Below are 27,842 nucleotides of genomic sequence, written 5' to 3' on the forward strand. Positions count from 1 at the left end.
GCCCTATTATCCCTTAGAACTTTCTCAAATGCATGAAGCATGCCCTTGAGGTGTGTTTGTGCATATATTTTGTTACATAATCAGGGCTTTTTTTTGTAGCAGGAACTCCTTTGCATATTGGGCCATACCCCCCCCCCCCCCGATGTAGCCTCCAAGAGCTTATAGGAAACTCTGTAAGCTCTTGGAGGATTGGCTGCATCAGGGGTGTGTGGCCCAATATGCAAAGGAGTTCCTGCTACAAAAAAATCCCTGTATATAATGTTCTACATATTATATTACTGTGCATAAGAGGACACACTTCATATATGCTTTTTGTCCATGAGTGCTTGTGCCATAATCTGTAAATTTAAGGTGTCACATACCTTCTGTTTCAATTACTGAATAAGCTATCTAGGCTTTGCTTTCCCTGGTCACCCCAAGCTTTGCTTCACACCTGGAGCAGTGCAAAAACTGACAAGCTACACTCCTTGAAATCCTCTCTTCTACAAAAGGTGCAGCATTGTTCCTGGTCAACACTTCGTATCTGGCCATTGACCCCCAATGGGACTTCCCTACAGCTGAGTTATGTATTTAAGATCACAATAATGCCTGCACATTGGATCAGGGACATAATATCAGGGCTGAAGTTGAATCCGGCGAAGACGGAGGTCCTTTGCTTGGGTCGCGGTGCCCTGGGAAGGGAAATTCCCTTGCCAGCTCTTGACGGTGTGCCGCTGAAAGCGGCCCACAGGGTCAGGAGCTTGGGGGTTCTTCTGGAGCCTTCACTATCTATGGAGGCACAGATAGCGGCCACTGCCAAGTCCGCGTTTTTTCATCTTCGGCGGGCAAAGCCGCTGGCCCCCTTCCTGGAGCGCTGGGACCTGGCAACGGTGATTCATGCTACGGTCACCTCCAGACTGGATTACTGCAACGCCCTCTACATGGGGCTGCCCTTGTGCCGAACTCGGCGGTTGCAGCTGGTGCAGAACGCAGCGGCTAGGCTGCTATTGGGGCTTCCAAGATGGGAGCACATGCGGCCAGGGTTGCGTGAACTGCACTGGCTGCCAGTGGTCTACCGAGTTCGTTACAAGGTCCTGGTTATGACCTTTAAAGCCCTACATGGTCGAGGGCCTGTCTACCTGAGGGACCGTCTCTCCCCATATGAGCCCCAGAGAGCACTGAGGTCAGCTGGTAAGCACCAGCTGAATATCCCTGGGCCAAGGGAGGCCAGATTAAAGGCCACCCGGGATCGGGCCTTCTCCATTGTGGCCCCACTACTGTGGAATCAACTCCCGGAAGAGGTACGGGCCCTGCGATGTTTAGACCAATTTCGCAGGGCCTGTAAGACATACCTCTTCAAAATAGCCTTCGCCATGCCGAGCTAAGATAATGTCGCTGTGGATGTTTTCTTTTCTTTCTACTGAACTTAAGAAGATCTATTTAGCACCTTAATGTTAATTTTAATGTAACTGTATATTGATTTAAGATGATTTTATTGTTTATATGATTTTATTGTATTGTATTTGTTGTGTCCTAGGTTCAAATGGAGAACTGTTACTTTTGGAGGGAACTGTTACTTTTGGAGGGAAGCTGAACAAGCCAAGCTTGTACTCCACACCAGGGTTCCAGAGAAGGCCTAAGCGTGCCCAATCAGGGGAAGGATTGAAACATAAGTAGCCAATCAACATCTAGGCTCATACTGTACCCTGATAGGCCCTTAGGCCTCTGTAAATAGCCAATCCATGTACATAGTTAAGGTCCAATCAGAAGGGGGCAAGAATTGTATAAAAGGAGCGGGAGGTTTGAATAGAGCTCAGTCTGTGTTGGTGTTCCTGAAGTAAAGCTTGCTGAAATCACTCTCTGACTCTGGTCTCTTACTGCGCCGACCCCAGTACTTTACACTGGCGACGAGGATGGGATGCCAGTAAGAACCAGCAACAGAACCAGGAACACGGAAAGGTGGCTAAATCCAAGCCATCTGGGTCCCCACCTCCGCTCTGCGCACACCCCATCTCGCAAGCCGCCCAGACACGCTGCCAAGAATGGAGGCTCCAGCCAACCTCCTGCAGCCCTTTAGCATCGATCGCCCCGAGCTGTGGGACTCGTGGGTCGAAGGCTTCCAGTCATACCTGACCTTCCGGAAGATTACAGAGACTACCATGCAGAGAGCTCTGCTTATCAGTACGTGTGGCACGGAGACCGTGGACTTAGCCAGGGCTCTTCTCCAACCCAGGAAGCTCTCAGAGACGCCGGTGGACGACATCATCAGCGCTCTGGAGAAGTATTTCCAGCCCCAGCCAACCAAGCTCACCCGGCACTGGGACTTCCGACAAAGGACACAGAAGGCAAGCGAAACCACGATGGCGTTCTTGACAAGCCTGCGCCGGGTGGCAAGCCGATGCAGTTTCGCAGACCTCAACGAAGCCCTTCTCGACCAGTTTGTATGGGGCTTGAGGGACGAAAAACTAGTACAGAAACTCCTGTCCCTCTCCGAGTGCGACCTAACAAAGGCAATCGATGTGGCCACCAGCTGGGAGAAGGGCAGATCAGCAGGGCCACGGCTGACAAGACAGGCTGCGGCACACCAGATCAACCCTGAACCATCTACAGAGGACTCAGACAAGGACAAAGCTCTACAAACCGGCTATCGTTCAGCAGGAAGGAAGACCACCCATACCCCACAGGGCATGAGACACAAGACACCACCTGCATGTGCAAGCTGCGGGGGCCAGCACGAGCGAAAGACCTGCCGATTCCGGAATGCCTGGTCTCTTACTGCGCCGACCCCAGTACTTTACAGTATTGTATTGCACTTATATGTTGTGAGCCTCCCTGAGCCTGCTTGTGCGGGGAGGGAGGGATACAAATAAAAAGTTATTATTATTATTATTATTATTATATGCTTCTCTGAGCTTGGCTTGGGGTTCTGGGGTGCGTCTGGTAGAGTTGCCAATCGCTATCAAGTCTACAGAGATCAGTTTCCTTGGAAAAAATGGTAGGTTGAGTGGGTGGATTGTATGGTATCACATCCCTGATGAGCTCCATCACTTCCAGGGTTGCCAGCCTCCAGGTGATGGTCCGATGTCTCCTGGGATTACACTGATCTCTAGGTTACAGAGATCTATCTGTTCACCCGGAAAAAATGGCCACTTTGGAAGGTGGATTCTATGGCATTATACTCCATTGAACTCTCTCCTCCTGACCTGGATAACCCAGACTAGCCCAATCTAGTCAGATCTGGGAAGCTAAGCAGGAAGAGCCTTGGCTAGTATTTGGATGGGTGGCCTCCAAGGAATACCAGGGCTGTGATGCAGAGGCAGGCAATGGCATACCACCTGTGAAACAGGCCTAGCTTGCCACCTAGTGGCGCATAATGCTAAAAAGAGCTAAACTTCTGGCTGCCAGACAATCTTAGGATCTCCTGGCTATACTACACATGCTGCCATACAATAATTATTATTCTCCCCTCCCCCAAACCCCACCTTTTTTCCAGCTCCACCCCCCAGATCTCTAGGTATTTTCCCCCCCAGAGCTGGCAACCCTACTTATCTCTCCAAATTCCGGCTTCTACAAGCTCCATCCCCATATTTGCAAGAACTTCCAGAGTTGACAAGCTTTGTTTGGGGGCACATTGTTTTGTGTGCCTCCCTTTTGTGTGTGGGGGGAAGGATAGCTGTGAATGCCAGTTGTATATTCTTTTTATATACATACATGTTGTATTTATCTAGTTTGTTGCTCAGCCTTTCTCACTGAGATCCAAGGCATCATACAAAATATAATCGGGGGTGGGGGGTTGACCAGGAACGCTTGCTGTCAGGGGGTGTGGCCTAATATATAAATGAGCTCCTGCTGGGCTTTTTTTACCAAAAAGGCCCTGTAGAAAACAATTCAACTTGTCTCTGTAGTCTAGAAATCAGATTTTTCTGAGAGATTTCTCAGGCCCCACTTGGAGGTTGGCAAGTTGCCAATGGCAACCCTAATAATTTACCCTGTTTCCTTATAAAAGCTTCACCTGAGCTGTTCTCCATTACATTACAGTTCTAGAAGTCTACACTACACTACAGTTCTAAAAGTCTTATGCGCATATGTTATATATTATTATATATTTCGTTTATTAGAGATATACATCTCTAATATTTTTTGTAGATATATATATATATTGTAGAAAAAGCCCGGCAAGAACTCATTTGCATATTAGGCCACACCTCCTAACATCACCATTGTTTCACACTGGGTTTTTTGTTGTAGAAAAGGCGCAGCAGCAACTCATTTGCATGTTTAAGTCACACCCCCTGACTGCGTTCCTGTATGTTCCTGTTCAAAAAAGCCCAGGAGATATATAGGCTACGACGCTATTGGAAGCTCCAACGGTGATGACAGAATTACGGTAAACGGCCATGTTCTACGATCATTACGGTAGAACGTAAGGCATTTATTTCCCCTCTTGCACCGCCAGGTAGCAGTACAGAAGCTCGAAGAGGAAAAGAACAGACACACTCCCGTCTGAATATATCCTCCGCGAGCCGCCGTACAAACGCCCGTTACGCGTTCCGTTTCCTTTTCCGGCTCCTTCCATCCGCCCCACAAGCCACCGCGGCGGACCGCTGCTGCCCAGTCCTCCGTGCTTCTATGTATGCCTTAAGCGCTTCGTTTCCTCGTTCGAACCAGTAGGTGGCGCTGTCCGTCGAGCTGCCAGGCCGAGGCCCTCTGTTTCCCAGGCTCCTGCGCACCGGCCCAGACCGACCGAGTGCCACGTCCTTAGTGGGGCGGCGAGGAGAAGGAGGAGGCGGCCGCCGGGCTTGAGCCATGGGCTCGTCGCAGAGCGTGGAGATTCCCGGCGGGGGCACCGAAGGCTACCACGTCCTGCGAGTACGAGCCTGAGTCAGAGTCCGGAGGGACAGGGAATGACAGGGGGGGATATGGGGAGGGTGGGGTGGCCCGTGGGAGCCAGAGGGGAGGGCGCCACTGGGGCTTGGTGGGCCTGCTTGTGGAGCGATGGCAAAGTGCGTGTGTGGGCTCAAGTGGCTGCAGCAGTGCGGGGAGCGTAAGGCCCTTTCCTTAGGTTGAGCAAGAATAACTGCTTTCCTCTCCCCACCTCATCACTGTCTGAAGTCTCGCCACGCCCGGATAAAGAGCCCAGGTTGATTCCCCTCCCCACACCCCGCTGCTTATTCTCAGTAATTGCTCGATAATACTGAAGCAGAGGTGGCCAAACTTGCTTAACATAAGAGCCACATAGAGTAAATGTCAGATGTCTGAGAGCTGCAAGACAGGAAGGAAGGAAAAGAGGGGGGAGAGGTGGAAAGAAAGCAATTTTAACTTTAAATACATTCTTCAGGCTGCCGGCTAGCTTGACTTCAAGATGTGATGTAGAGACAAGTGCCTTCCCCAGAGCTGGCTGCCAGGGTGGTGGGGGCTTCGAGAGCCACACAATATGTGTGAAAGACCACAGGAACGCGCAGGAAATGAGACGCAGTTTGGCCATCCCTGTACTAAAGTAATGTGCTGCCTTTAATGGACGTTGAGTTTGGAAGGATGAGTGAATGTTTGCCTAGCTATAGCAGTCTTCCCTGGCGTTTCTACAGGGAACTCCAGGTGGCAAACTTGTTTCCTCCTTCTACGCTTATCTTCACAACAACCTGGGTGGATTAAGGCAGCCTGGCCTGAGGTCACCCAGTCAGCTTCATGAGGGAGTGGGGATTTGAACCGGGTCTCTGTGGTCCTAGACTGACCCTTGAACCATAAATCCAGATGCCTGTGGTTCTAATGATAGACACCACCAGTGTTCCCTCTAAGCTGCGTTAGTGCAAGCTTGCTCACAATTTTTTAGCCTCCAGCTCACACATTTTTGTCTCAGCTCAGGAAAAATGGCCCTAGAGCAAACTAATTTATGCAGTAGCTCACAACCTTATAATGCCAGTAGCTCACAAAGTAGAATTTTTGCTCACAAGACTCCACAGCTTAGAGGGAACATTGGACACCACACCACATGGGTTTTTCATATCCTAGTTTCTCATGCCCCCACCCATTCTAAGCAATCGTGACGTGGGGTTGATTCACAGGTAAACTCTCCTATGTCTCATGTACCCATAGAATTCAATGGAAACTTATTAAATCTGCTGAGTAGCACCAATGTGTGAGGTGTTTTCTTTCCAGTCTCTTTGCAGTGCCTGTTGATGGAAAGAGCTTCTTTTTGAGATGAAATCCTTTTAGTAGCTTACTTAAACTGTGATACATGATTTTGCCTGACTTTGACCTTTCTTTTGTGTGTGCTGATGATGCTTTATATTAAGGTTAAGCATAGTTTGTTTTTCTACTTTGGGAAGCTGATATAACTGGTGTCGATTTAGGTAATGCCTGTCAGGTTGGTTTCTTATGCATAGATAGTTCAAAATGCCGCCCCATGGCACTTCTACATGAGTCAGACTGCGATTTGCTATTTGTCAGTGTACATAAATGCATTCTTAAACAGTGTGGCTCAGTTCAGACATTGCACAAAACCATGGTTTTAATTAAGCTAACTGTGGTTGATGTGGCTGCCTGAATGCCAGCCACTCCACCAACTATGGTTAGGTGAGGTCTGTCAAACCAGGATCTGAAGCTTGTTTATTAATCAGTCCTAACTATGGTTCTGCCTAATTTCTGAATGTGGACATCCTGGCGTAATCGTTGACTGTTCCTCCGGTGATACCCTGCCTGGTGAGCAATGATGGCAATGAAACCAACATTTGCTGAGGCAAACCAAGATTTAAGTGATAGTCTTCAAACTGAATTCTGGCTTCAAAGCTGTCTGTAGTTAATATAAATCTTGGTATTGTTTTATAGTGGCACTGAGCCTATCAGTCTTTAACTTAAGTTAGTAACAGAAAATTGTACTTTTGTGGGTTTCTTGATTCTGATTTCTGTTGCATGTTAGTAAGTACATGTTTATGTACCTTTTGGAGTGGATTTTGTAAATAATACACTTCCCTGTCTTTTGTTATCAACAATGACCTTTTAAAAGATAGAACATGTATTGTCTTTCTGAGGAGTCTGTAATACACCGGGTTTCATAGTAGTTCCATAGAAGGGGAAATTAGTGGCTGGCTTCATCATAAAATCATAATAAAAAATTATATCAGCATTTTGTGGTTTGCGGAGTAACGTTTCTCTTGCAAGGCTAACTTTTTAACTTCTGTTTATGGAAACATCCCCACCATCCCCTCTTTCTGTGTGCATGTATTGTTACATACAAACACACACACGTCTGCATCTATATAGTATACCTATGCATCTATATAGATTTATCTGCTGCTGAGGATAGCAGCCTTCAGGCATCTTGCAAACATGGGCTCCGGCTTACGATTGCATAAGCAACATGATTCCTCTGAGTCTTTAAAATGTCTCAATATTCCATGCAGATTTTCTCATAACTTCACTTTCCTGTGTAACAGCGCTTGACAGTTTAAAATGAGCACAACCTCAAGGCAGAATTTTGAAAACTTCTTTTGAATTCCTGCAGGGAATTACTGAATAATTTTAGAGGATGAACATGAAAAAACACACACACACACACACACACCAGTTATTCCTGTTCCATTATATTTAAATGGGAAATGTTTTCAGATTATAAAAACTCCTGACCTAACGTTTATAGTAGGTTAGTGTGAAGTGAAATGAAGGTTAAACTTGACCTGAGCCCTTGGTAAGCCTGAGCTTGTACCCACATTTCTGAAGGTCAATTGCTGTATGAGCCTGTGCTCCATCTCCACTTATATCAGTATCCCTTCCCATAGCGAGGTTAGGACAGTGATGGTGGCCCATTTCCCAAGCTCTTTCAGTGGCAGCTCCAGAGTTCTGGGATGAATTGTTGGTAGAGGTCTGAATTGCAGCCTCCCTTCTCCATGTCTTCCAGAGGACAGTCTGAAGAGCTTTTAAATTGGTGACTTTCCCATTGGTTTTTAGTCTTATAAAGCCTGGAGAAAGTAGCTGAAAAGTATTGATATTATTATTGATTGCTGACACACGTGCATTATGGACATGCTTATAACCTACATGTAAGACTGCTTTATGTAAACTGTTAAGAGCCTGATTTTTGTGTGTGGGAAAGTGGTATAGAAATATTTCAATCTATCCATAATAAATCCTAAAATCAGAAGTATAACTTCATAATGTATAATTATGGGATATTATTAACTTATGGGTAATAGCTATTCAGGTTTTACATTCTGGTGAAGATGGGGAAACTGCAGGAAAATATCATTTGCTCTACCTAATGGATTGTTTGGTGCATTTCATACACTTTTTAATTTTTAGAAACAAATTTATATTATACTTTATTGGAAAAATTTCTGGAGCAATATTTTGGGTCTTGCTCCCGTTTGTACAGATATTTCACATCAGGGTGAAGAGGGGTCGATGCAAATGTGAACCCAGTGTGGTGTCCATTTTTGCTAGCGGTTATAAGATTCTGACAGTCCAGTTACTACTGTGCTTTCAAATTTCCCCTTTTCAGTAAACCATATATCTGGCCCATACTGGACCTCTTCCAACCTTATTTATTTATCCCAGTTGCAGTGGTGAGATTTTGCTAATGGGCCTAGTCTATGGTTTTTGGCTGGGAGTGGTAGTTTGCTAGAATTTTTCCCGGTAGATTTCCACTGATGTCATACATAGAACCTAGGAGCTGCTTGTCTGCCTGCTGTTAAGTAGTTCTTTGAACTTGGCAATTAGTTCCAAAATGGTATTGAAATATGTCTGCTTATTACCATAGGGCTTTCCCTGTAGGGATTCCCCACACACACACGTCAGTATTGTGTTTTTATATGAGGTTATAGCTATGGAACAAGGTTGTGGCATCAGTTCACATAGAGTTTCTGGTTCTTCCTTTCCAAATGGACCTCATGAGGGCCAGTGTAAGAATACATGTGGCCCAGCTGATTCTGTGGAGTAAAGGGAAGGGAGTCTAGTGGTCCCCTTCACAGGTCGGGTTCAGACTTGTTAAGTATCCATGCTCATTTAGACAATATTGCATTGGAGTTATTCACTGGCTGTAACATTATTTTTCGTCAACTCAAATTAATGAGGCATTAGAATGTTCTGTCAGTTCATATCTAGAAGCTTTCAATCACTCCATTCCTAGGCTTGTGAAGATCAGGGCCTTTTTCTGTACCAGGAACTCTTTTGCATATCAGGCCACACACCCCTGATGTAGTCAATCCTCCTAGGCCCTGTACTAAGAGCCCTGTAAGCTCTTGGAGGATTGGCTACTACATCAGGGGTGTGTGGCCTGATATTCAAAGGAGTTCCTACTACAAAAAAAAGCTCTGGTGGAGATCATAGAGGAACCAGATGTGTGATTTAATAGAGTGCTGTACAAGGCTTGGAAAGACCTGGATTTGAAATTCCCCTTGAGCCATGAAGCTCAGTAGGTTAACTTGGACCAATTATTGTCTTTGTCTCTCTCAACCTTAACTACTTTGCAGATAGCTAGCTAAAAAAAAAATGGGATCATCCCATCCATGTATGCTACTGTGGCCTCCTCGGAGGAGAAGGCAGGGGATATAAATATGGAAGAATGAGTGCTACTGTTGAAGACAGTGAGTGGAGCTGTGCTAAGCTGCTGGGACCATACTCCATCTCATAGCAGTGTGAGTTTTCTGGGAATATGGTGTTGATTTGAATATTGCCGGGTGCTTGTATTGGGCAAAGAGGTAAAAACAGGAGAGAATAGTCCCATTGAACTTGATAGGACTGATCTGGAGAAAGTGGCTGAAATGTTATGTCTACTTTTAACTACCCTGTATTTCTGTGCTTGTACACAGAATAATGAAGCCGTCAAACCTTTTATGAGATAGATCTAGGTTGGCAGCCTTGTCAAACTTTTGTTGGTCTTAAAGGTGCCACTGGACTCAAAATTTGTTCTAAATCTTCATAAGGTTGCTCTCAATTATTATAGTACCATATTAACATGGTTGGCCTCAAGTTACTTGTCTATTCAGTTACTTTCCTTTATTCATAGCATATCTGAGTATTGATACATCAGGGAAAGAGTAGTGCAGTGTATGTTTTTATTCTCTCTTCTGCCATAGCTAGTCGAGCAGTGTCCATCTATAGAATAACCTAAAATAATTGACTATCTACTGGAGAGAAATTCACTGTTTGGTATAGGTAATTTATTTTGTACCTTCTGGAAGATTTCCTTACAAAGCTGTTTCTCCTGAAAGAAAATAAGCATTTCTGAAAGAGTTCAGTGGCATCCTATAGTATATAATACTTTTAAAGAATCTGACAGGAGCAAAATCAATTTTAATGGAGCTAACTGAAGAATTGCTTCTAATGCAAAAATGTCGAAACATTTTTAAACTGCATTCAGCCTCCACCAGGCTGCAAAATTTTCTCTGTCTTCAGCATTTGCAACTGATGAACTAGTTTCTTCCTTTTTGCAGTTGTTTAAAACTTTCTGCTCTGTGAGGGTGATATGGCAAAATCCTAGAAGTTCAAATCAGAGCCAAAACATTGTGCTTAATCCTACCTCTGAATGCCTTTAGAAAAGTCTTGCATGGCAGTTCATGCAGGTCACTGAAGCGCTTAGCAATTTGCTAGCCATTTATTGCCAAAACATCCAGTATTTATAAAGCTTCTCTGATTCTTACACATAAGTAAGAAGTCAAATGATAATTCGCAAGCTGGTTTCAAGATTAGCGTCCCCAGCTATGTGGCATTCATATAAAATACTTGAGAATCTTTTGGATGGCCACATTTCCCCATGTTACCCAGTGTGGTGTAGTGGTTAAGTGTGCAGACTCTTATCTGGGAGAACCGGGTTTGATTCCCCACTCCTTCACTTACAGCTGCTGGAATGGCCTTGTGTCAGCCATAGCTATTGCAGGAGTTGTCCTTACAAGGGCAGCTGCTGTGAGAGCCCTCTCAGCCCCACCCACCTCACAGGGTGTTTGTTGTGGGGAGAGAAGATATAGGAGATTGTAAGCCTCTCTGAGTCTCTGATTCAGAGTGAAGGGTGGGGTATAAATCTGCAGTTCTTCTTCTTACCCAAAATAGTCTCTGTGAGAGAAACAGACAGAATGAGAGACTCTGTGCACATGGGGGGTAGATATTCACCCCCACAAGCCAGCTTTCATTTGCAGAATGATACTTTTCCTGTGCCTCAAAAAGACCCACTCCAGAGTTTTGGGATACCTCCTGTAATTTTGGCAGGTTGCATGAAATGCTATAACTCAGTAGGTGGGATTAGCAAGAATGATGGATGCTCTAGTCATCTTCCACTCACAGAAACAGCATATTTGGATCCAACCAATAATTTGTGTGTGTGAGAGAGCGAGGGAGGGGTGAGAGATGTAGGTGAGTTTGGGTTTCAAACTGTAGCACATTGTTAGAGATATTATAGGGTGCTGAGCCTGCATATATGTGGCTGTATTTTAGAACAATACGTTTCTGAGCTGCTTCTGTTCTAAAGGAAGAATAATTACTACATGTAATTTATGAATCAAGGTTTTGAAGGCTGCAGGCAAATTTACACTTAACTTTGACTCATCCCTCTGTCCTTCACCCATCACAAGCACCTCTGGCAGAATTAACTGTTTTGTACAAGCAAAAATAAGAGCTTGGGGAAGTATGCTCTATACTCGCGCAAACATGATACACTCTTCTTGTATAGATTCTGTGAAGTGCGGGGTTTGATCAGTAGTTGAGTTTCTGGTCTTGGTCGTCACGGAGGTAGACTTGAAAGTGGTGTGGGAATGTCCAGGGGAGTCTTGAGCAAGACAGCAGAGATTGAACAGAATGTCAGGTGAAGCAGGTGGGTGGGTGTTCTAGGTAGCTCCTTAGCTTTGCCAAAGACTACGGGAAACAAAATAGATTTATGCAAGAGAAAGGTATGAATGGTAGTGTCAGAATTTTTTTTTTTTTTATGGTGAGAATTCAGCTTTTCCTGGTCCAAGATTGGGGGGTTGTTTTCCGAGTACCGAGCTGACTCACACTCCTCACAGCCTTGTTAGCAGTACACCGTGGTGATGGGTTGCAGGGAGCTCTCTTTTCCAAGCAGTGGATTAAAAAAAAAAAGCCTCAGCAGTGAATGTTGTTTCAAATACTCAGCATAAATTAAATGCCTGTGTAATGTAAAGGTGCAGAGTGTGAAATATTAATAAAAGATCCTCTGCAAGTGAACACTCAGTGACTGTGCAGCATTAATGGAAAACTACAGGATGGGGCAGGGGTGTCGAACTCATTTGTTATGAGGGCCAGACCTGACATAAATGAGACCTTGTTGGGCTGTGCCATCTTGGGTTGGGCTGTGCCATCTTGGGCTGGGCTGGGCCATCTTGGGTTGGGCCGAGCCATGCCGGACTGGGCCATGTGTGTGCCTATTTAAGATTGGGTAGCAGAGGTATAAATTTTATAAAGAATACAGACAAGCCCAAGTATATATTTTTAAAAACTTAAAATATGCTTAAAACGTTAGCGCTCATTGGTTTTAAAGATAATTTCTTTGCATTTCTCCCATGGGATCCAGGGAACTGAGCAAAGGAAGCTCTGGCTCTTTCCTTCCTTTCCCAGGGGACTGGGGGGGGGGGGGGCAGAGCCTCAGCCAACAGAAGGAAGAGAGGCTTTAGATAGCCTGGCAAAGCAAGCTATTCTTCCCCCCTTCCTCTCCATGGGAGGAGCCTCAGCCAATGGAGAAAATAGAGGTTTTGCTCTGTAGTTCCTGTGAAATTGAGCAAGCCTTGCAAAGCAAGCTATTAAGCAGAAGGAAACAAGATATAGGGAGAAGGAAACAGATGACAGCCAATTGTTCGGGGGCCTGATAGGAGCCCTCCGGGGGCCTGATTCGGCTCCCAAACTGCATGTTCAACACCCCTGGGCTAGGGGGATTAATGGACCTATATGCAGTGGCTTAAAAGAGTAGGGAGCCAGTGTTCTTCTGGCACTGCTAGGGAAGTGAGAGTAACCAAAGGGGGTTTTTTGTAGAAAAAGCCCAGCAGGAACTCATTTGCATATTAGGCCACACTCCCTGTCATTGCTATTGTTTCACACAGGGCTATTTTGTAGGAAAAGCCAACTAGTGCCTCATTTGCATATTAGGCCACAGCCCCTTACACAAAGCCAGCCAGAGCGGCATTCCTGCTCAAAAAAAAAGTCCTGGTGATTACCAACTACCTGATTTATGTGACATGGTAAAGTACTATGGGTAGTGTTGTGCTGAAAGGCCACATTTAGCAGACATTCTATTCCTCCTTCGGCGATCTTTTAGATCAGGGGTGTCAAACATGCAGTTTGGGGGCCAAGTCAGGCCCCCGGAGGGCTCCTATCAGACCCCTAAGCAACAGACTGTCATTTACTTCCTTCTCCCTCTCTCGCTTCCTTCTGCATAACAGTTTGCTTTGCCAGGCTTGCTTAATTGCACTGGAGCTACAGAGTAAAACCTCTATTTTCTCCATTGGCTGAGGCTCCTCCCTTGGGAAGGAAGAAGGGAGGAATAGTATGCTCATTTGCACAGCAGAGCTACTAAGCCAAGCCTCTCTTCCTTCTATTGACTGAGGCTCTCCCCCCCAGCCCCTGGGGAAGGAAGGAAAGAGCCAGAGTTTCCTTTGCTCAGTTCCCAGGATCCCATGGGAGAAATACAAAGAAAGCACCTTTAAGACCAATGAGCGCTAGTGTTTTAAGCATGTTTTAAGTTTTTAAAAAATATGTGTTCTTTATAAAATTTTATCTCTGCACCTAATCTTAAATAGGTACACACGTGGCCTGGCCTGACATGGCTTGGCCTCTCAAGGTCTCATTTATGTCAGATCTGGCCCTCATAACAAATGAGTTCAACACCCCTGTTTTAGAGGGTCATCTCTTCTAAGTAGAAAGGCACTGCAGAAAGTAAGCACACGATCTCTAGCAGCTTGTACGTACCCCTCAGCATTCAGGCAGAAGCGGCTGTCCATTGTGAAATTCTTGGCGGTCCTAGTCAGCTCCATTTTTTTCTAAATAGCCTTTCTTACAACAGTGGCATCATCGAAAATGGTTACCCGCTGACTCTTACGGAAGGCTTAAGCAGGTGGTGCAAAGGGGAGGGCAAGCCAAAGCAAGGAAAAGAGAAGCGTTAAGTCTTCACGTTCTAAATGTCTGCTGCAGAACGTTTGAGTTAAGGTCACCCTGTAGGGTTTTCAGGGCAAGAGATGAACAGAACAGAGGTTGTCTGCCGTTGCCTAGCGCAGTGTAGCAACCGTGGCCCTCTTTGGAGGTCTCCCATCCAAGCACTAACCCAGGTCAACTCTGTTTTGCTTCTCAGATCTAAAAAGATTGGGTTAGCCTGGGCTATCTAAGTGAGAGCTTAGCTGCAGATACTTTTCCTGTATTTGAAGGAGTTGAATTTGTTGGCATTGGAAAGTGTTCTCAAGTCACAGCTGACTTATGATGACCCCATGAGGTTTGCAAGGCAAGGGAGGTGGTTTGCCACTTCCTGTCTCTGCATCACAACTCTGGACTGCCTTGGTGGTCTCCTGTCCAAATAGTCAACCCTGCTTAGCTACTGAGATTGATTGCATAAGATAGGGCCAGCCTGCGCTATTCAGGTCAGGGAATTTTCAGGAGTTGAATTTGGGGGAAGGGGGTTGGTTGGCATGGCCTGCTGGTTTGGATGAGGAGGGAGATGTACAGGCTCTCAGACTGCCAAGTGTTAACGTGAGGGGGATTTCAAAGGCTACTATCCTTGAGCTGCAAACTGTAGGATGCTGATTGGCTTGGCTAACATTAAACTGAAGAAACTGGTTTGAGGACAGAGAGTCAGTCCTTGTTCTCTAGGAGGCTACAAGCCTTGGCTCTCCTTTCCTGGTCTCATAAGGCAAACTGAATGCAACATTTTGGACCTGCAGCTCGTCAGGAAGGCTTTAGGGAGAGCATGTCTCACGTTCATGTGTTTGCAAGTAGCCTTTCCCCCTCCCGTGACATTGATGCATCCCAGCACAAGCCACCATCTGGCCCTGCTCTAAGAGACACACTCTTCCTGCCTGTGATGGCAGCAGGTCTTTGACAATTTGCTTCCCTTGCGGCAGGGTATTTTCCTGCCACCTGGCAGCAGTGTTTGTGAGCATTGCAGGTTGAGAATCTCTGTTACTTTTTGGCTGTCAGGCCCGCTGTGCATTCTCACTAATTGCTCATGCAGTCATTTGTTTTTTGCAGGTGCAAGAAAATTCGCCAGGACACAGAGCTGGGCTGGAGCCGTTCTTTGATTTTATTGTTTCTATTAACGGTTCAAGACTAGTAAGTTCCTTTCAGAAACAAAATTGCTCTTTTTCTGGCATTTGTGAGTTCGTGATCCAAGACTTAAAATCCAATAATAAATGATTAGTAGAATACTTTCAAGTTAAAAATTCTATAATGATGTGACTTGCTGGCTTCGGTCCCTTGAGAGTAGGGTGTGTCTTTCTCGCAGTCAAGACACAGGGTGGGGAAATCCCCCTGAAAATTTATTGAGTTCTTTGGTTTCTCCGAGGCTCTTACAACATTTTATGTTTTTATTGTGTGTTAATTTTGTAAGCAGCCTTGGGCAGGTTCTTTACAGAGGCAGCGCAGAAATTGTCTGAATAGGTAAAGACAGCTGTCACTTCAGCTATTGATTCCTCAGATATGAGACTGATGATGCTGAACAAAGAAATAGTGGTTCCCTTTTTTTAACTCAGTTATTTGTCTGCTAAACCAAGGGGTCCCCAACACCCGGGCCGTGGACTGGTACCAGTCCATGGCCTGTTAGCAACTGGGCCACAGAGTGAGGCAGAGGCACCACACTGCCCCTTTCGCCCACCCAGGTCCCAGGTGAACGAAAGAGGCCGCAGCCTCACTCCAGAGCACCACCTCCTTCATTCGCCTGGGTCCCAGGTGGGTGGAAGGGGTAGCGTGGCAGTGACCTTTGCCTATCCCTCATTTAAAGACCCCCATGGGGGGGCAGGGATGGGGTGTGGGGCAGCCTGGGGAAGCAAAACCCCCAGCAACCCCACCGGTCTGTTGAAAAGTGTCTTCCACAAAGCCAGTCCCTGGTGCCAAAAAGGTTGGGGGGCCACTGTGCTAAGCAACACAAGCCCTATGAAATAAATTTCTAAATGAAAACCTAGAGCAGATCTGTCCCTGGGTCTTTCTTTTATGGGATGTGCAAACTGCCTTTTGGAGGCCTACACTCCAGGGGAATCAAGGCGGAGGATGTTAAGGGTTACTGGCAGAGAAAAGTCTATGCAAGTAGAGCAGGGATGGCTGCTTGTTTGCTGTGATCTTGCAACAGCTGCTTTTGATACCAGTTTGACATTAGCTGGAAGAACGTTAAATTAAGCCTGTGTTGGAATGGTGAATCCTGCGCTCCAGAAGCAGCCCATAAGATATACATGAACTGCATGATGGCCACCAAAGATGTGTTCCTCAGTTTTTTTGTTGTAAATAGAACAACTTTTCATAAGACGGCGATACGTTTTTTAAGACTACACATTTGGTTTAAGTCAAGTTTCATTTATGTGGGGGGGTATTTTTGTATTTTTAATGTGTGTCTGTTGAATAAAGTCTACCCACTCACCCACCCACCCCGCCTCCCAGCTGCTGGTATTTCAGGGAGGTCTCCCATCCCAGTACTTGCCAGAGTCAGCCCTGCTCAGCTTCTGAGATCTGAGGAGATTGGGCTTGCCTGGGCTATCCAAGTCAGAGCTAAGTCAGGTTTCGTTTTGATCCAGATTATTTTTGAAAGAGAAACTTTGTTATAGCAGACATATAATTAAAATTCAGTGATTTTGTTTAAAATTCATTTTTATATTCCCTGATGTATGCTCAGAGTATAACTGCTGGTGGTTTAATATCATTCAGCCTCAGAACATGAGCTGGTTAAGGAGCTCTTTCTGGACTGCACTGTACTCAATATATGTGTTAAGTGTTTTATTTTTAAAATGGAAGGTGAATTTGATTGATGACCTAGCTAAGCATTCCAAAAATAGTCGAAGATCCTAGTTCTGAATATTACCACTAGCAGAACAGCATAATGCCCAGTAGTGCAAATCATTTTTCATGATTTTTAGCTGGCATATCAGTCTGTATTTTGTTTCAGTAAGCTGGGATTCCTACAGCCTAGTTCAGTCTTTGATTTTTTTTAAAAAACAGTGGTGTGGGTTTTTTTAAATCTAGTGTTTACTTCACCGCCTTGTCTATTTTTGCATTTTCTGTGAATGTCTTTGAAAAGCTGCTGTAGCAGTGAACTAACTGCAAATGAAAGCTGTTCTGCTTCATTCCCCCCTACCCCAGAATAAAGACAATGACACCCTCAAGGACCTGTTGAAGGCAAATGTGGAGAAGCCTGTGAAGATGCTGGTCTACAGCAGCAAGACGCTGGAGCTCAGGGAGACGTCAGTGACTCCCAGCAACATGTGGGGCGGGCAGGGCCTTCTGGGGGTCAGCATTCGTTTTTGCAGCTTTGACGGCGCCAATGAAAACGTCTGGCATGTGCTGGTAAGTGCAAATATAGACCTGTTTGCTTGGGGATTGTCTTTCTAATAGGAGCACTTGACACTGTTTATAGTGTATGACTCCGTCCCACATGTACACGTAGTCGTCTCTGAATTGTGTTTGTTTCTTGTACCTCCCTTGGCTGTCCGATTGTTCCGTCAGTCAGTTCAGCACATATGCTGGTCTACTCATGCACCATCTACGCTGAAGTAGCTTTGCTTGCGTTGTGGTTCTGATACGCAAAGAGTTTGTTTGCAGGGATGTCAAATTGCCTTACCAACAAAATGTAATGCATGCACAACTGTGAACAGTGTTACCTTAGTGGAGTTCCTCCCCATCCAGAGCAGCTTGTGCAAAAGCTTGCATCCTGGACACTATGTGACTGCATACTGAGAGGCAGCATGGTGTAGCGGTTAAGAGCAACGGACTTTAATATAGAGAACAAGGTTTGATTCCCCACTTTTCCTCATGAAGCCTGCTGGGTGACCTTGGGCCAGTCACAGTTCTCTCTCAGCCCCTCCTGCCTCACAGAGTGACTGTTGTGGGGTGAGGAAGGGAAGGAGATTGTAAGCCGCTTTGAGACTTCTTTAGGTAGAGAAAAGCAAAGTGTGAAACCCAACTCCTCTTCTTCCTTCTGTTGCTACTGCTCTGGGTCTCAGAACCAGAGACAAGCATATTGGCTTTTTTTTCCTCATGTTTCTTCAAGAAGCCTTTGAAAAACTCTTCTCCCGCAGGCTAACCAGATGAGAAATGGGAACTGATCTGCATGTCCAAACTAGTATACCTTGTGCTTTGGCTCTTGGATATGTTCAGTAGTCTATTGCCATTTATTTATTTTTTTAATCTCAAAATAACGTAATACAAAGGCTGACAATTCATTCCTGCTCTCTGCACACAAAGGCGTAATTAACTTGTAGGTTGGCAGTTGTCCAGGCACCTGTTAAGAGAAATGGGCTGAGGAAAGTGGAGATGACAGGACCTAATTTGTACAGTTGACGGGACATGGGGGCTTTTTAAACAAAGCTCAGTGTAGCTTTGTGTTCTGTTACTTCCCTGTTTTAGTAAAAAGGAAAAAAAAAAGAATCATTTCCTCTCACTTTTATCTTTTGACACTAGGAAGTTGAACCAAATTCTCCTGCTGCACTGGCAGGCCTTAGACCTCACAGCGACTACATAATTGGAGCAGATACTGTCATGAATGAGGTAAATGGGTATTTCATTTGTTAAATAAGCTGGTGGGGGGAGCTTTCTTAATCCCTTACTATGAAGGAAGGTAACTACATGACATTCTCAGTGTTCTTGAAATGAAATACAAGCCTGGTGTGGTACTTATGGTGCAGTAGGTGGCTTACTTCTCAGAAGACCAAGCATCTCTTAACTGTATCGGAAGGGCTGCGGCAGACAGAGCAGCTGCGACACCAGTTAATTTCAAAATGATCTCAAAACTGATCTTTTCTTTTTCAGTCCGAAGACTTGTTTTCTCTTATTGAGACACATGAGAGCAAACCATTAAAACTTTATGTTTACAACACGGATACAGATAATTGCCGAGAGGTCGTTATTACCCCGAACTCCTCGTGGGGTGGAGAAGGAAGGTAAGTTAACTCTGTTTAGTGGGAGCCAGGCACTGTTTCTGGATTGGTCCTTCTCAGGCCTGTGTCAAAAGACAAGTAGGAAAATGGCTGAGAGGGTTATGAATGTTTACTATATGCCTTCAGGTGATGGAACATTGAGGGTCCCAACATCTATTGTATTGACAGCTGTGCAGCTGTTGCCCTTTCCCCCTCCCATGACATTGATGCATCCCAGCACAAGCCACCATCTGGCACTGCTCTAAGAGACACACTCTTCCTGCCTGTGATGGCAGCAGGTCTTTGACAATTTGCTTCCCTTGCGGCAGGGTATTTTCCTGCCACCTGGCAGCAGTATAGGACAGAACAGAATAGGTTATGGAGACAGCTTTTTTAGTGTGTGGAGGGGGAAGCATTGTGGAAATGGGTTGAGAGGGGCTGCTGGTCTTCTCCATTTCTTTGTATGGCAGAACAAACTCAGGTACCTCCAAGACGCAAAGCAACTGAGATCCATAATTCACAGATGTACCAGCGTATTGAGCTATAGTCAGTACTCGGTTGACTTAAAACAACCCAGTTCATTCTGTGACATCAGTTTTGTTTTTTATATGCAATTTAATTTCAGTTTCCGTCTAACCTGTAAGTTCTGATATGCTACCTTCCCTTTTACATGAACTTTATAACATCTGTATAAAAATTTCCATGCAACTTTATTAATCATAGATAATGATCCGTCCATCCTTTCTCATAAATGTCTTAAACTGTTTTCTATAACAGTATGCAGTAGACAGAGCTAATATTTGATATAATTATATTTGGGTCAGTGGTCATGACACCAGCTAGCCATCCTAATTGGACATCTTCCGTTGTCAAACATGTGCTGTCAAATATGTTAGCTTCACAATCATTATTGCCATTAGAGGTTTGGCAAATCAGCAAATACATTTCCAAGAAAAAGGCTACTGCTCGGGGAAGTTTTTATGATAGCAAATTGCTGGGTTTTAAGCCAATTTAACCTGTGGGGTTTTTTTTACATTCATATTTTAAAAGCCTAGGCTGTGGCATTGGTTATGGATACCTGCATCGAATACCGACACGCCCATTTGAAGAGGGGAAGAAAATTTCTCTCCCAGGACAATTGTCTAATACATCTATTAGCCCACTCAAAGATGGCTTTACAGAAGTAAGTTGTAATGCTGTTTTCATACTTTGCATTGTGATCTTGAGTAGTTGTGACAAAGGACCGTGCCTGTGAAAGTCGCGTGCCTGTGAGAGTCTGCTAATCCAATGGTGTGTCCTTTCTAAATGTGCTAGATTCAAATCTGGAAGCACCTTAGAGATCAATAAGATTTTTGAGGTATAAGCTTTTGAGAGTCAAAGTTCCCTCAAAAGCTCTTACCGTGAAAATCTTTAAGGTTCTACTAAACTCAGATCTAGCTGTTCTACTGTGATCAACACGGCTACCTTCTGAAACATTCTAAGTTGGGATGCACAGGAAAAAAGTCAGTATTTTTCAGGTTTGAGTGTACTGAACCTGAAAAAGTCAGTATTTTCTAATATTCCAGAATCCCAACATTAATACGATATTGTCAGTATGATATTGGAATTTAGGAAATAATTGGGATTGTTGAATTTATTCAGCTCCATTGCACCCTATGGGGAAAATCCCCAGAGCGTTTAATGGGGAAGGGGGTGGGTGAAACACCAAGTTCATTTGTGTGTGGCATGGCTTGCAAAAACCATTTAAAAGGAGAGGTCCTTTTAAGTGACTTTTGCAAGCCAAAACTGCACACAAGTGCACTCAAAGCAGCGCAAGTTCCCCACAGACTCAGCTGGGGTTCTGCTGGGCAGCCTGCTATCAGAAAAGATGGAGGAAATATCTTCCTCTTTTCTTTTGGTCTCAGGCAGAGTTCTTCTCACAGAAGTGGCTCCTGGGAGTTCTCTGTTTGGGGGCTGGGCTAGATGACCCTGGAGTGGGGGGAGGTGCTGTTGGGCAGTCTGGTTTCAACCTGGCACCCAGCAGAGCTCTTCCCGCAGGATCGGCTCCTGGGAGGGTTGACAGGCGGACCCATTAGACTGTCAGGTTCGAATGGCTGGCAGCCATTTCATGGCCCCAGTCTGCCCTACAGAGCCCTCCCAGGAGCTGATCCTGCAGGAAGAACTCTCCCCAAGGCCAGCAGAATGGAAGGGAGATCTGAGGTCTTCCCTCCTTCCTTTCTGCTGATGGTGGGGAATGAAACCAGCCCATGAAATGGCAGTCATTTTAGCCTAACAGCTGCTATTCAGTTTAACTGATTAGACTGGAATAAAAGCTGAATAATTTCAGCTTTTATTTGGGATCACTATATTGGTAGCCAAATCAGATTCTCAAATTTGATTTGGTATAGGAAATACCCGAATACTATCAATAAGGTATTATTCGGGTATTTATTCAGCTTGGTTTATACCGAATGCACACCTCTAGCTCTAAGTATGAATTGGATGGTGCGGTATTGGCCTAACTGTGAGAGCTTATCTGTCTTCTGATATGAATGCTGTTGGAGTGGCATTGTGTACAATGTCACCATTTCTCTCTCTTTTTGTAATCAGGTTCAGCTGTCTTCTGTTAACCCCCCACCCTCATTACCACCTGGAACAACAGGAATCGAACAGGGTCTGGCTGGACTCTCCGTTAGCTCAACTCCTTCCGTCACAAATGTGCTCAGTACAGGTTTGTCTTCTGTGATCATGCTGTTATTGAACAGAAAATATGAGCTTTAATGCTTGGTTTCCTCAGTTTTGAAAATATAAATGGAGTGGACAGTTAAAACTCAGTGGTTTGTTAACCTGTCTGTGTGGCATAAAGAGCTGCAGGGGATATTGTGAATTCCATGCAACATTCCTTTCTCAGGCTAGTTTTTCTACCAATGAGAGGCATAACCACCAGATATTCTATAGCATGGTAGAACAAAAGGGAAAGAAGGGGAGAGGGGATAGTGACTGGTTGCATTTGGGCATAAATGCCATCAAAGAAGAAAATGGATTGGGCTGCAAGATTTGATTTCTTATTAGGCAGTGTCCACATGAGTTATTTCCCCCAGGTTTAATACTGTTGGAAAGAGGGTTTGTTCCTTGCTTCCCTACTGCATCGAGGTATATTTGTGCACTTCCAAGAGTTTGCACAGCTTTTGTCCAGTTTTTCCCTAACTCCTTTGCTGAGATCTCAGCAACTCCTGGATAGCTGCCATGTGTATGTAAAAATTTGGATATTCCAAGGCCTGTCCAAATGGCAGCCATTTTCTCTGTCCCCATCCCTGCAGTAGCCATTCCTCCCCCCATCACTTGGTGGCTTGTGAGGTTTGTTTATTTTTTAATGGCAATTGAATATCCTTATAACAAGCTGTATATCGGGTTCTTCAGATCCCTGTGTCATTTTTTTAAGTAAGCCTTTATCTCCAGTTGTTGCAGAGTTATAACGGCAAAGGCAGAAGGGACTGACTTTTTTTAAAAAAGAGAACTCATTTCACTGATACAATAATATTCAGTTACTGATTAAAAATATATCTATATATATATGAAAAGGCCCGGGGGAGGGGGGAATGGACTGAGGGAAACTACAAGGAAACCTGGTACGTGGAAGCCCCGATTGCTGCTGGTCTGTTACCTGCAATATCAGCAGGGAAACTATAGAAACTTGTTCCTGTGTGGAAAATGCCTAAGTTTCTTTAAAGGACTATAGTGTTTATATTTTTGCCCCAGCCTAACTCAAGCATGCAAAGTGGTCTATCATAGTCCTGAGTCCCCTTTTGCTGTGCAGTATGACAGTCCTGTGAAAGCAGACTAGGTCAAGAGTGAGCTGCCAAGATGCCTTCATGGGATTTGGGTTATTTTGAGTGAGAGGTGACAAAGTTGTGGAAGGAAATAGGGTTTTGATCTGGTTTCTATTATTATCACAAATAATTTGCTGAAACCTGAGATTTTTTCCAGCTGTAAGAATGCTTCATATAGGGAGAAAAAAATGTTTTGGAATACATTAGTGGTTTGATTTTACATTCTGTTTTGGAGTGCTGGAAAGTATATTCTGGCCTCATTTATGACTAGTAAGTTTCAGGTTTCATATCATAGCAAATGGTTCTTGCCACACGTTTTTTTCATAGCTTGAAACAAAATGTTAGTGAAGAATATGTATTTGAGGCTCGTTGAAGTTCCATTTTTCTTACAAAATGCTCTAGACTTCTGAACGTTGCATGCTTGAAAATGATGCATGGAATTAATGTTGGCATTCTTTTCGTTAGGTGTTCCTACAGTACCATTGTTGCCACCGCCAGTAAGTCAGACTCTTGCTTCGATGCCACCCATTAATTCAGCAACTACGTTACCGGGTAAGTGGTAAGAACAAGGGCAGGTTGAAATTACAACACAAACAGAATTGCAAAAGGGATATAGTCAAATTGCAGAGAGTATGAGAGTTTCCCCCCCCCCATGTTCCCCCATTTGCAGAGGGCAGGATATAAATAAAATAAAAATAAAAAAATATTCAATTCTCTAGAACAGGGGTGTCAAACATGCGGCCCTTGGGCTGGATCAGGCCTCTGGAGGGCTCTTATCAGGCCCACGAGCAAATCTACTTCCTTCTCCCTCTCTCTCGCTTCTTTCTGTGTCACAGCTAGCTTTGCACAGAAGCTACACAGCAAAGCCTCTGTTTCCCCCATTGGCTGAGGCTCCTCTCTTGGGGAGGAGGGGGAGGGAGGGAGCGCTTGCTTTGGTACTGACCACAATATTGCAAGAGTGCTAATGCTTTAAGCATGTTTTATTTTAGGGGTTTTTAAAAAAAAAATATTTTAATTGTGTTTGTCTGTGTCCTTTATAAAGTTTATGTCTCCGCTACCAGGTATTACATTTTGTGACACACATGGCCTGGCCTGACAAGGTCTCATTTATGTCAGATCCGGCCCTCATAATAAATGAGTTCGACACCCCCGCTTTAGAGCATCAAACTATAGACCTGGAAAGAACATCCAAAGCATTTTAACACTCAAAATGGGGTGATGTTTACGTAAGACAGTTTTGATTTCAGGTTGCATAATGAAGTACAGAGGAATACAAATTCTTTTTAAAAGCTTTGAGAAGAAACAGATTCCACTGTGTACCATAATTTACACTGTGATCCACAAACACTAGATAAAACCTTTGCTTTGCTGCCACAGCAAGTTGGCCTGTGCAGCAGCGGCCAGTTTCCCATTGCAAGGAAGAGCATGCTAGAGCCCCGTGCGTGTGAGAGAGAGCGGAAATGGTAATATTGGAGATTCCTAAATTCCTCGTCCAAAATGTTAAAATATCTTGTAGTTAAGGGTTTTTTTAATGAATAAACTTCATTTCTTTGCCATCCTGATGTCTCAGATAGTTAAACTGTGCGTGAGACATTCGTGAAGCCTCGACTGGAAAACACTTAGAGTTTCAAAACTAGTGCACTTCTCTTGCTATTTTCTCTTTACCTGAGGGAAGGAAAGAGAAATGGGCACAGATGGTACGTTTGTGTGCCTGCAGGATCATATGATTGGCACCATCAATGCTGAAAGGGCCTATCTGATCTGAAAGTGCCTTCCCTCTGCCTGTTCTCTCCCTCCCTCCATCCCTGGAAATAACCAACATTACTGTCATAAGCTGTGCTTGCTCTCTTACCATGACTGGGTGCAGTTTCTGTAGAAACTGGCCTCTTCAGGCATATTGCAACTTTACAATTGCTGAATATAGATCTCTACCAAGCAGGTTTATTTAAAAAATAATTTTATTCATTGGCTTTTTAAAAAATATTATTTTTTCTGAGTGCTTGTGTGTGCGTGTGTGCCTGCCTGCCTGCCTGGAAGTCATGGTTGACTTCTGGCGACCCCTAGTGGGGCTTGGAAGTTTCAGAGAGGTGGCTTTCTTGCCTCTGCATCCCAACCTGGGTATTCCTTGGAGGTCTCCCATCCCAGTACTTGCCAGGGCTGGCCCAGTTTAGCTTTTGAGATCTGAGTTGTCTGAGCTATCCAAGTCAGGGTTCTTTATTCATTGGGTTTTGGTACAGTTTAGACAACTTCTGAAATTTAATGCCTTTTTCTTTCATACCACTGTGGTGGTGTTGTTTTGCATATTATATTTTTTTTTCTTTTAGGACTGATGCCTTTACCAACAGGGCTTCCCAATCTGGGTAGTATCCCAAACCTTAATTTGCCCGCCCCACACTTAATTCCTGGTCCTGGATTAACAGAACTCGGGCATCCTGGTACGTTTCTGCAAATTTAGTACTGGCTTCTGATAAACTGCTTCTGAGTATGGTCTAATACTTTGGTTGCCTTCATGGTCTGAAGTACAAAGAGGTTCAGTTGTTTGCCTAGGGAATAATACGGGTTTGCTGCCACAACTCTGTGTGCTGGAGGAGCACAGAAAACATAGAATGTGCTATTGGGCACAGAATACAATCAAAAACATTGGTTGTGATCTCTTCTAAAAGAGTAGGTTTCTAGTGCTAGTGTGGTGTAATAGTTATACTTAAACAGAGAAAACTTATGTTCAGATACAGCCATGAAGCTCACCTTGGGCTAATCACTTGTTCTCCAAACGAGAGAGAAATAAAGTTTCCAGTATGTGGGGCACAGGCCCTCCATGCATTCTGTAGCTCTAAGGTCCCCAGTGTGATGCCCGTGGGTGCCACGGCTCCTGCTGACTCCTTTCCTGGTGCCCACTGAGTGACACTTTTGGTCAGCAGGGCTTCCGATTGGCCACTGGACATTTGATTGGCTGAGCAGATCTTTTTTTTTAATGTTGCTTTGGCAGCAGCTGCCGCCACAGCACAAAGATCTTTTCTGTGTGACTAAAGGCAATCATTTTAGGGCTGGCTCCTCCTCTTGTAAGAGCCCCGTGGCGCAGAGTGATAAAGCTGCAGTACTGCAATCCTAAGCTCTGCTCACGACCTGAGTTCAATCCCCGGTCGAAGCTGGGTTTTCAGGTAGCCGGCTCCAGGTTGACTCAGCCTTCCATCCTTTTGAGCTCGGTAAAATTAGTACCTGGCTTGCTGGGGGGAAAGTGCAGATGACTGGGGAAGGCAATGGCAAAACCACCCCATAAAAAGTCTGCCGTGAAAACGTGAAAGCAACGTCACCCCAGAGTCGGAAATGACTGGTGCTTGCACAGGGGACCTTCCTTCCTTTCCCCTCCTCATGTGGCAGAATTAAATGAAAAGGGAACAACTGTAACAAGAATCAAAACCAGGAAACGAGTTGCAGAAAAACAACATCTAAATGAGTGAAATTGAAAAGCTATTGGACTAAAATACAAAATGTTTTAGGACTTGTTCCTAACATATAAATTTGTTAACCAAAAAAAGCCTTTATGTCTGTCAAAACCAAGAATATCAAAAAGTGTATAATATGAAAACTGAGTACAAAATACCTCTTTAATACATAGCACAGTAATGACTGTCCCGGGTTTTGACGAAGTCTTCTTCAGTGGTCATGGAATATGAAACAATATAGAACAATGGAACATTACAAAAATGCAAGGAATGTATACTAGGCTGCTCTGTATTACACTGTTGAAACCTAAAAAACAAAAACAAAATGCAAAATTAATAATTATCAAATTCAAAATAAAAAATGAATTTACCTCATCCCGTAAGCACTATAAGTGTGGCATATTGCCTCAACAGGGAAAATTTTTAAAGGCACCTAATATACTATCTTGTAAATAAATTAAAACATATTTCAATTAAAATTTACCTCTGTGTGTGCGTGTATGCGCAAACCAGTCCTGGCTCCAAAGAATGTACAGCTATATTCCTTTCCTTCCAAATAACAAATATAGCTGGAATGTTGTGGCTGGCATCCATTTTGTGTCAGAATTCCAAAAGTGCCCACAGGGTGAAAAAGGTTGGGGATACCCCACTTGCCACTTGCTCTGGTAGTCAGATTTGGAGTTAGTTGTACAAAATAGTGACATTTGAGGAATGAACTACATAATCAGAGGAACTGGGCATATTTGGTCAACTTGCATAATTTCTGCAGGTCACAATTCAGCTGTATTTGGTGAAGAATTCCCCTTGTTTGGGAACAGAAAATTTTTAGGGTGCACATTCCCTAAATTTAGGGGGTTGGGGTTTTTTTTTCTGTTAACCAAAATCTGTACTGTTGTCACTTCTTGTGCCTTTGCATCGAAAGACAGCTTACTTATTGCCTAAGCCATGTGGGCTAAGGGAGTCAAATGAGTCAAATGACAGAGCCAATTCTAAAAGAGGTCTAAGGTTTCTTTTTGTTTTAAACATTCTTAGGTTTGCCGCCACTTCCTTCCTTGCCACCTCTGAATCTCTCCGGAATAGCACCTCTGTCACCTGAATTCCTTGCACAATTTCCATTGGTCCCAGAAGTCTCTGCCCCCCCACCTGCCGACCTACTTGCCTCCACTCCCCAGATGGGGAGCTTATCTACCAATCCTGGCACTACTGTAAGCATGGAACGAACATCTGCGTTCACCCTCGATACTACACCGAGCCCTCCAGCTGCCAAGGCACTTGTCCCTGAAGAGAGAGGTGACGGAGCCCCCACGCTCAATGAAAACGCAACTCCATTGACCACAGAGCCAGCCTCGACCGAATCATCGTAACTCAACGACGATTGAATTGGGCTTTGCTGTATTTATTCAGTGGCAGGATAAATATTTAAAAATACAAGCTAGCCTGAATTTCCTGCAAGGCTTGTATTTTGCTATTAGGATTCCTGTAAATACGCTCTGGGTGACACCATTAAAGAAGACCTGGGATTTTTACAATGTACTTGGTGTGGGGAAGGGGGAAAGTGCTTATATTTAAAAAAGAAA

At 44.4% G+C, this 27,842-nt stretch overlaps 1 protein-coding gene across 1 annotated transcript; it reads left to right on the forward strand.

Moving 5' to 3' along the window:
- Positions 1–4,437: 4,437 nt before the first annotated feature.
- On the forward strand, positions 4,438–27,842 carry GORASP2 (golgi reassembly stacking protein 2). Its single transcript, XM_060257445.1, has 10 exons — positions 4,438–4,848; positions 15,148–15,228; positions 17,242–17,445; positions 18,559–18,645; positions 18,907–19,037; positions 20,064–20,196; positions 21,603–21,723; positions 23,288–23,374; positions 25,147–25,257; positions 27,298–27,842. Exons 1-10 carry the CDS (start codon positions 4,786–4,788, stop codon positions 27,627–27,629), a joined length of 1,350 nt encoding a protein of 449 aa, XP_060113428.1. The 5' UTR covers positions 4,438–4,785; the 3' UTR covers positions 27,630–27,842.

The sequence above is a fragment of the Heteronotia binoei genome, chromosome 16 (genome assembly GCF_032191835.1).
Source record: "Heteronotia binoei isolate CCM8104 ecotype False Entrance Well chromosome 16, APGP_CSIRO_Hbin_v1, whole genome shotgun sequence".
Taxonomy (NCBI): domain Eukaryota; kingdom Metazoa; phylum Chordata; class Lepidosauria; order Squamata; family Gekkonidae; genus Heteronotia; species Heteronotia binoei.

What these genes read in the sequence shown, in the direction of transcription:
- GORASP2 (XM_060257445.1), top strand. Translation starts at nt 4,786, where the DNA reads ATGGGCTCGTCGCAGAGCGTGGAGATTCCCGGCGGGGGCACCGAAGGC. An exon ending in AAAACGTCTGGCATGTGCTG is followed by an intron (nt 17,446 to 18,558) that starts GTAAGTGCAAAT and finishes TTTTGACACTAG; the next exon opens with GAAGTTGAACCAAATTCTCC. An exon ending in CACAAATGTGCTCAGTACAG is followed by an intron (nt 21,724 to 23,287) that starts GTTTGTCTTCTG and finishes TCTTTTCGTTAG; the next exon opens with GTGTTCCTACAGTACCATTG.